Source organism: Micropterus dolomieu, linkage group LG17, assembly GCF_021292245.1.
Source record: "Micropterus dolomieu isolate WLL.071019.BEF.003 ecotype Adirondacks linkage group LG17, ASM2129224v1, whole genome shotgun sequence".
In the NCBI taxonomy this organism is placed as follows: domain Eukaryota; kingdom Metazoa; phylum Chordata; class Actinopteri; order Centrarchiformes; family Centrarchidae; genus Micropterus; species Micropterus dolomieu.
Window position 1 is genome coordinate 15,036,170 of NC_060166.1, and position 9,728 is coordinate 15,045,897.

At 39.5% G+C, this 9,728-nt stretch overlaps 1 protein-coding gene and 1 non-coding gene across 3 annotated transcripts in view; both read left to right on the forward strand.

The window, feature by feature from the left end:
- The first annotated feature begins 53 nt into the window (after positions 1–53).
- Positions 54–9,728, forward strand: part of LOC123985457 (clathrin heavy chain 1-like) — a 179,953-nt gene continuing 170,278 nt past the window's right edge. The window contains exons 1-6 of one of the 2 annotated variants that reach the window (XM_046072980.1): positions 54–511; positions 2,094–2,301; positions 5,093–5,361; positions 5,802–5,963; positions 6,094–6,207; positions 6,622–6,795. In XM_046072980.1, the coding sequence (XP_045928936.1) occupies positions 470–511; positions 2,094–2,301; positions 5,093–5,361; positions 5,802–5,963; positions 6,094–6,207; positions 6,622–6,795 (969 nt within the window). In that variant the 5' untranslated portion in view covers positions 54–469. Of the gene's footprint in view, positions 512–1,080; positions 1,256–2,093; positions 2,302–5,092; positions 5,362–5,801; positions 5,964–6,093; positions 6,208–6,621; positions 6,796–9,728 lie in introns of those variants that run through there. The other variant, XM_046072981.1, reaches the window with a different exon arrangement.
- LOC123986688 lies at positions 9,611–9,717 on the forward strand. Its single transcript, XR_006828947.1, has one exon. It is a non-coding gene; the product is annotated as a U6 spliceosomal RNA (small nuclear RNA).

Below are 9,728 nucleotides of genomic sequence, written 5' to 3' on the forward strand. Positions count from 1 at the left end.
GGAGAATAGACTACAGCATGTGGAACTGTTTGGGGTAGAAACACAGACAATTAATATTATTTAGCTTAAATCGGTAAACTTAAAATTGCTCATACCCATCCTAAACATGGCTCAGAGTCGGTGTCCTTCCAGAGCTCCCTAGATGCTTCCGGATTGAGAAGGCTCTTAGCCGTTTCCGCCGCCATTGCGGATTTTGGACAGAAGATCAGTAGTAACCACTGCTATCCATCGATGCAGTGCAGAAAGCATAAACAGAAGGGGGACACACTTAGCACTTTTACTGATAACAGATTTCGGAGACTCTATTAACAACACTGCATATTATCTTTTGTCGTGTTTATTTTGTTTCACTGACTGGCTCCGACCTACACTTTCAGTGAGGAGGTCGTAGCTAACGCCGTGCTATTGCTTAGCTAGCTAGCTGTACGGCTAGAATTTCAGGACTCTGGAGGAGCTCAAGGAAACCACCATGGCTCAAATCCTGCCTATCCGCTTCCAGGAGCACCTGCAGGTATGTGGCTAAACACTAAACACCAACATTCACATTACTGGTTGATCTCCCCGTTAAACAGTCATTTGATAGCATTTAGGTAAAGTAACGTTAAACGTAAATACCCGCAGCAAATGAATGACCTCCCATCCCCCGATTAGCCAGCAGCTAAGAACTAGCATCCCAGACTAGCATCGCTCATTCATTACTGCACTGATGCTGGTGCCTAGTCGACTCAACATTAGCCGACGTTGGATGTCACTGGCAGCCAGGACGAGAAACTAATAACATTAACTTAAGACACACTTGCTGACCTTCGGTGGTTCATGCGTAATTGACAGATTCATGGTTACACTTATTAGGTTAGAAAATATCTATTGACGTTACAGTAGCTGGCTAACTGTCACAGTTTGTGTCGTGAGAGATGCTGGCGTCACGGCATGTAACGTTAATCGGAGCTATATAAGACATTCAGCCGTTGACCGGGTTAATGTCAAAGTTTTTCCGCTACGTTGGCAGTTTTGATGCAGCCATCATGTAATCACACGTATCCTCTGATGGTAATGTACTAAAGCTTGCTAGTAGCTGTAAAATCGTGGTCAGCTGGAGACCGACTGGACCCTGTGCCATTTCGCATCTTATAGTGAGGTGATCTCATGACAGGCCATTTTTTTCTAACATCTGAAGGAAGGATTTAAGGTTATTCTGTTGGTGTTTCTACCTGTGAAATGTTACCTCCTCATCCAACTGTCCGATGTAAACCAGGTGGTACACCCATTCTGTCACTCACATAACTTAGCATAGATCATAGTTTTCTATAACACCTTTAAATTAGCAGGATAACAGTCACTGAAGTTCATCTCAGTTTCTGACATTATGGGATTATTAGATGTGCTTAGTGTTCTCACTGAAACCTTACATTTAAGCTTGAAGTGCATGGGAGTGTTATCATACTGTGACCATGCACCTTCCATTACCTTTTGTCAAGGGACAATATACACTTTGCCAGTTTATTAAGTACATCTAGCCAAAACTAATGCAGTCTAATACAACAGTCATGCAATAAATTTCACAAAGGTTATAATGTTCAGTTTTTGTAGAAACTGTTTTTAAGAAGTGTTTTTATTCAACTTCTGATCATTTTTCACCCTGCCCTTTATGGTGCTGTGAGCATTTATCTGGTTGTAAATTATATGGTTGTAAATAATTATCGTATATTGATTTTAAATGGTGTGTAATTAGTGTGGTAATATTTTGAAAACTACATAAAATGTTATTTGTATATCCAATTGTATATAGTGTGCATACAGTGTATATTTATTTGTACAACTACATTGAAAGTTACTGATTCTACTTTTATTGCATCTGTTATTTCATTCCTCTTGCTGCTATGTCAACCTAAATTTCCCCTAGGGGGGATTAACTATATGTAATTTGTATGAATACATTTTTTAAAGTTTGACTTGCCTTGTTGTTTGTATTTGGCAAGTGCTAATTTTGGGCACTGCTTGAACTTGTGCATGTCTGCTGTCTTTATATAAAGGACCACAGTAGAAATAAGTCATGAACTGCTGCTAAAACAGGTCATGTGTTCATATCTCAGCTCCAGAACCTGGGAATCAATCCAGCCAATATTGGATTCAGCACTCTAACCATGGAGTCAGACAAATTCATCTGTATAAGAGAGAAAGTGGGTGAGCAGGCCCAGGTCGTCATCATTGATATGGCCGACCCCAACAATCCCATTCGCAGGCCCATCTCTGCAGACAGCGCCATCATGAATCCTGCTAGCAAAGTTATTGCCCTTAAAGGTAAGCTCTAGCTAAAATGCATATCTAGCACTGTTAGAACATGACTTTATGTGCTGCCTAGAGAGGAGTGTGCAAGTTTTCTGGAAGCACATATATTAAAAGTAAACAGTTAAACTTTTGTCTTGTCACATACCTTGCTATGGCTCTTTTCTAGTTCATTGGGTCATTTGTGTAAATTTTGTTTGTGTTGTCAGTCAGTTATGTAGCTGTCACAGTCTGCTTTTCATTTTAATGTTCATATGTAGACCACCCCATTTCTGTTTATCAAAAAAGGTTGAGTAAATAATATTTAGTGCATCAAATTTAAATATACAAGACATTGATATTTAAGGAAGAATAGGCATAGTAGCAGTGCTAGGAAAATGTCATGCTGTCATGAAAGCTTTGTCTATTTTGCTTGTTTTTGCTCTTTTTTCATTTCCTACTGCTTTCTTATGTTTGCAGACGGTGAGTTGAATTTTACATATTGTGAGTTGTCAAAGTGTAATCCTGTATGCACTGTCTTGAAATGTTTGCACAGTACTGATAGTAATTTTAATGAATGCTTAAATTTACCCATAAAAACACAAGAAAAGCGTAGCAAAATTAAGAGGGCAGCTTAAAGGACTGTATCTTTTTTTTTTCTTTGTTTTGTCTGTGAGTGTGTTTGTCCCATTTGCTACAGTGTACATATATTTTATATTATAGCTGACCATTTTCTGAAACATACTGTATTTAAGATTTTAAATGCATTTGTTTCCATTAACTTCTGTATAGTATGAAAATGAGCACATAGAGACTTATGCGAATAGCCTTAGTAAGGTGATTTATTTAGTCATCAACGTCCTGCACACATGTCTTTTTGTCTCACAAAAAAAGTTAACTCACAAAAAGCTAACCTGGAGGCAAACACAGGCAGCGTGAAAATGATACAGATATAAATCTGGCTGCCTCTTCATTAAAAACAAAAACACAACATTTGTGCCAAAATTCAATAATACAGTTGTTAGTTAGTTGTCAGTTTCAAACTGTCACTCACAACCTGCACCCACATAACAGAATACACGTCTTTGCCAGAAAATTGTCTTCAAAGAATTAGAATCAGTTTTATCAGAAGAAAATGTATATGAATAAAAAAATTCAATGACTAACCCTGCTATTAATAGAAAATCCATATATTACAAAGTATTATGTGCCTTGGAAAATGGTTGGTAATAATGTATAGTACATATGTATGTAGTAAAGGGCTAAACCATGCAAAAAAAAAAATGATATGGTTATTCACACAGTGGGAAAATCCAGAAACCTGTGACATTTAGTTCAGTCTTAACTAAATAGTTGGCCATTATGTACTGGCTGTCTTGTGGACATGTAGGCCTTATTCTCGTAAGAATTGTGTACCACTGGCCTGTGAGGCTATAACCAAATATATTCTTAATATGTATGTAAAGTCAGCCAGCAGGGGCCAGTACATTTGTACCAATTTTTAGATAATACTTGTAAGGTCTGTTTTTCTACTTTTTTCATGTGCTAGTCTGACCTTGGTGTGGCAGGTAACCGTTAATAACAGGTAATAATTTAAGTTATATATGTCACATTTTTACAGAGACAATCTTGACTGGCCAGCCACAGCATACTGTAGTTATCAAAGCCAAATGTGGTGCTTTGTTGTGATTATTTTCCTATTATTTCCATTTTTAGTTTTGGGCTGTGTTTGGACAACACTGCTATCTAGGCCTACTGACCTCCACGTTATGTCAAAGGAGTAGTCTTAAGTGGTTTATAAAACTTATGCTTCAGTTGCCTATGTGTTGAATAACTTCTATTTTAAGTGCAGTTTAAACAGAGAAGCTAATTAAATGAAAAAACTTAAATGTATTTCTGCTGTACATTAAATAATAATGGACCCTTAGAATTGGAGTGGCATTCCTCAAGTGAAACTGAACCGGAGGGAAAAAAACCCCAGAATGGTTGTGAGTGCGTCTGTCCAGCATCCTTCACATCATCACAACTGTTTGTGTGCTTTTTGGTCTTCTTTTGCTAATCTGCATTCAGACCCAACCCAGATTCCTACGTTTCTCATTTTAGAATTAGATTTCGATGCGAGTCCCTGAAGAGCTATACCAACATGAAGTTTCAATTCTCTAGTAGGTGGTGGGGGTGGAGCTGGACACAGGCCATAAAGCCCATGTTTTTCTGCCGATGTTGGTTTGTGATCTGGTTTTGATCAGTGGCGAATTGAATCATTGTACCAAAACAACGAGAAGAGTGATTCTTTTTTGTTTTTTAAACGTTGAATATTTTTGCATTGCGTTGTGGAAGGTTAGCCACATTTAACTTTTATTGCCCTCCCTCACTGTGTCAACATAGTGGCCTAATTGAAATGAATTAGGGGTGACACAGTTTACTGTTTGAGTTTCGCAAATAAAAAATCTGTGTGATGACTTGATGTTTGTATATTCAGCCTGAATAGTTTATTGCATCAGACCTAACTGAATGCAGATCCACCAACCATGTGGTTTCCCTTTTGTTGGTCTTGCCTCTTGTTTTGACACTGGTATTGGCTTTTTGTATGGTGCTTTGGTGTTACTCAAACCAAACCATGACTACCAACATTTCTTCAGCAATTGGAGTTTTGTATATCCAAATGGTATGTTTACACCCAAAGTCTGCTGTGGGTTGTGTGTGGTAGCTTTAGTCAATAGACTGATTTTGTTCAGTTATTATTTTACTATCATTATTGGAATGCTTTAGGGGGTCACAGCATTCATCTGTGTCCCTGTATGTTAACCTCGGCTCTTAATGTTTTCAGCTGCAAAGACCCTGCAGATCTTCAACATTGAGATGAAGAGCAAGATGAAGGCTCACACGATGACAGATGATGTGACCTTCTGGAAGTGGATCTCCCTCAACACTGTTGCTCTGGTAACAGACAATGCAGTTTACCATTGGAGCATGGAGGGCGACTCCCAGCCACTCAAAGTCTTTGACCGTCACTCCAGCCTTGCAGGCTGCCAGATCATCAACTACCGTACTGACGCAAAACAGAAGTGGCTGCTGCTCATTGGCATTTCAGCACAGGTGAAAAAAAAATGTGGTTGAAGACTAGCTCCAACATGATTAATTCTGATAATTTTGACAAAATGTTATCACATTTACTTAATATTAAAGTTATTGCACTAGATAACAGAAGTGCAGCAGTTAAATAATATTTTGTGTGAGCATACTTGGCCAGTAATTACTAATCAACCATTTATTGTTATTAATTAGTTATATGTAGTTACAGTGATATTAGTTTTAATTAATACAATAATTCTTCAGTGTGTGGGATATAAACATATTTATATAAGATATTGTAGGTATATATAATGAAACAGCAGATTTCATCATACAATAGTCTAAATGATGGTGGAAGCAGAGGTGTTTATTTAACAATAAAACAAAAACAAATCTTAATGTGACTATAAATCACATCTGACTTCGAGCTTTGGCATACCTTGTGGACTTTGTCTCCTCTTCAGCAAAACCGTGTTGTTGGAGCCATGCAACTGTATTCAGTGGACCGGAAGGTGTCTCAGCCTATTGAGGGTCATGCTGCTGGCTTTGCACAGTTCAAGATGGAGGGCAACACTGAAGAATCAACACTGTTCTGCTTTGCTGTGCGAGGACAGGCAGGAGGAAAAGTAAGATTTACTAGCACTGCAATGTCTGAGGCTGACAGCTGCATTTGGTGGCATACGGATAGCAACTTTCCAGTGACTTTTGTAACCTTCCTTTGTATTATTTTGCCTCAATGTCTTCTTGCTTTTCTAGCTGCACATCATTGAAGTGGGGACTCCGCCAACTGGAAACCAGCCGTTTCCAAAGAAAGCTGTGGATGTTTTCTTTCCTCCAGAAGCCCAGAATGACTTCCCTGTTGCCATGCAGGTACAAAATCTATTTACGACGAGACATGTAGAGCCTGTACCTCTTGTTTGACTTTGTTCCTTAAAGTAGATTCCCTCCTCCTCTAAACAAAATTCTCTACAGGTGCATATGTCACCAGTGCCTTAGGTTTTTTTTTTAAAGGGGTATTATCAAAAAGAACAATTGTCTAGACTAGTTGTTATTAAAGTGCTGTTAAAATTTGATTCACTCACTGTTTGACAATATTAGTGATGTGCTGAAAGTACCCCATTTAAATAGGCCATTCTGAACTCCCCCTCAGTGTGTGACATCACACTGGGACTTGGCAATATTTAATTAGCTTTGGGTTCAAAGTCTTGCTGAAGGGCATTTTGAGGATGATATTTTTCTATATCATTTACATGTTCAAATCAGATTCTCTTTTTGTACATCTAGATCAGTTCCAAGCAAGATGTAGTCTTTCTGATAACCAAATACGGCTACATCCACCTGTATGATCTGGAGACTGGAACTTGTATCTACATGAACAGGATCAGCGGAGAGACCATTTTTGTCACTGCCCCCCATGAACCTACTGCTGGTATCATTGGAGTCAACAGGAAAGGACAGGTACTCAATGTACACACTCTGGCCCTCCATCTGGGATTGAGCTCCCAATACCCTTTTACTATTACTATATTCAATGGCTGTTGTGTAATTTCCCCATGACTTCATGCAGTACAATGTCACATTTTGAAAGTCACAACAGCACACATAACATGTGTGCATGTTCATGTTAAGATTGTACTTTGTCATACACCATCTTTACTTGCCTGTTAGTTAGCATTTAAGCATTGAATTATTAGCTATAGCAATATATTGCAAGATTGACTACATTTCTGTTGCAAAGTAGGACTGTCAGATTAAATATGAATCTCAATTAACAAACATAATTAGGCATTAAACAGACGCTAGAAATGAGGCCCTTCAACATCTGATGATTAAAAGCAATGATGTCTAGCTTATTATTTGAATTGACTGATGAAATGACTTCAGATGTGTTGCTAGCAAATGTCTGTAGGATCCATGTAGTTGAGTCACAGAATGCAGCCTGCACTGCATTGGGACACTGACATTCATCTTGGGTTTTTTTGCAAGTTGACAGCTAGGACCTCTTATTACCTATCATGTTTCACTTAAGATGTTGGTTGTACCAAACAGGGTTTTTTTTCTGCATAGAGAAATTTTTGGTGCCCCACAAAGAGGTTTTAGTGATCGCCAAAAACATCACTAGCGCCAAAATGATCAGAATAGAAAAATAGTGTTTCAAATATTCTCCTAATGTGTTTCAATAACCATGTATCAAAGAACTGTTCAGAGAGCAGAAGCTCAGGCTAATGACTTCCTGTTATTTCTCACAATCTAAAAGCCGTTTGTGCTTGAAGTGGCCCGTCATTTACCGGCACTGTCAATCTTACTTTTTGGCGTTCCGGCACCGGTCCTCTTCTCTGCCCTCTCCAGATCAGGCTTTGTGGGCAGTATGTGACGTTCAGCTGTTCCCGTTCTCTCCTGCCTGCTGATCTCCACAGGGAGATGGGGAGCCTTTCATGCAGCCGTGTGCATAGCTGCTCGTCAGTCAGGTTTCGTGAACCAACCAATCATTCCCTGGAGTAGGCGGGACATTAAGAAAAGGTTGAGGCACTACAGCAATAAACTTTATACTTTATACTTTACTTTTATACCTTTACTCCTCCAGTTAGTGGATGTATTTTGTTTATCAAATGGGCAGAAATAACAGGAAAATGCATAGATTTAAGGTAAGTTTGATGATCAAAAGATGAGTATGAGACAAGAGTTCAGAATTTCAGCTTTTATTTCCTGGTATTCACATCTAGATGTGTTCCACAACTCAGGACATATCACCGTTTGTATTTGACCAAAGCATTCTTAGGTGAGCAAAAGTAATGGAGCAAATAATCTTAAAGTAAATAACATTTAATATTTGGTGGCATAACCCATGCTTGCAATAACTGCCTCAAGCCTGCAACCCATCGACATCACCAAACTGTCGCATTCTTCATTTGTGACCGCAGCTTCTTTCAGTTCCTTGTTTGTTTCGGGGTGTTTCTCCATTCAATCTCCTCTTAAGGACGTGAAATGCATGCTCTATTGGGTTAAGATCAGGTGATTGACTTGGCCAGTCTTAAACCTTGCACTTTTTCCCCTGATGAAGTCCGTTGTTTTGTTGGCAGTGTGCTTTGGGTCATTGTCCTGCTGCATGATAAACTTACTCGCTATTAGTTTCAATGCATTTTTCTGTAAATTGGAAGACAAAATGTTTCTGTACACTTCTGAAGTCATTCTGCTGCTACCATCAGCAGTTAGCTCATCAATAAATATGCACGCCCAAGCCATGACATTAACTCCACCATGCTTTACAGATGAGCTTGTATGCTTCAGATCATAAGCACTTCCTTTCTTTGTCCATACTTTGGCCTTTCCATCACTTTGGTAGAGATTAATCTTGGTCTCATCAGTCCATAAGATTGTGTTACAGAATTTGGCGGCTCATCTCTGTACTGCAAATTCTCGGAGTCTTCTTCAGACAGTGGATTGTGATACCTTCACCCCTGCACTGTGGAGGTCATTGGTGATGTAACTTACTGATGTTTTGGGGGTTTTCTTCACAGCTGTCAAGATATTTCTGTCATCAACTACTGTTGTTTTCCTTGGCTGACCTGTTCGACGTCTGTTGCTCAGTACACCAGTAGTTTCTTTATTTTTCAGGACATTCCAAATTGTTGGACTTGCTATGCCCAATATTTGTCCAATGGCTCTGGTCGATTTTCCTTTTTTCCTCAGCTTGACAATGGCTTGCTTTTCTCCCATAGACAGCTCTCTGGTCTTCATGTTGGTTTATCCTCTTTAACAGCAAATGCAGTCTTTATAGGTTTGAACCAAGGATGAAAACATAGACGAGTCATGCAGAGCTATTTAAAGTTTGGATAATCAACCTAAAAGGCAACACCTGGGTAACAAGAGAAATCTGTCAGTCACATGTTCCAATAGTTTTGCTCACTTGAACAATGGGTGAGTTCAAACAAAGGGTGGTATGTCCTCAGACATGGTGGGGACATCTGGATGTGATTACCACGAAATGAGAGCTGAAATTCTGAACTCTTATCTCGTACTCATCCTTTGATCTTAGAGACCTCATGACCTCAAATTTTTCAGAGAGGCTCCCAGTTGTCCCAGCATGTGTCATGGCAGGGGGATGGTTGGCCTTGGGCCCCCAAGGTTAGCCCCCAGCCTGAGGGGGAAGTTGGGCACCCCCCCCATTCAGGGCGTTTCCTACTAGGGACTGCAGTCCCCCAGCCTGCACTGCTGCAAAGGGGGCATTGGGCCAGAAGGGTGAATAAAAGGTAGGCAGCCATCTAGTACTTCTGTGCCTGCTCAGGCAGCACATCTAATAAATTGGATTCGATACAGAGAAGATTAGCATGGCCCCTGCGAAAGGATGACACGCAAATTCGTGAAGCGTATCCACATTTTGATGTGCTCGT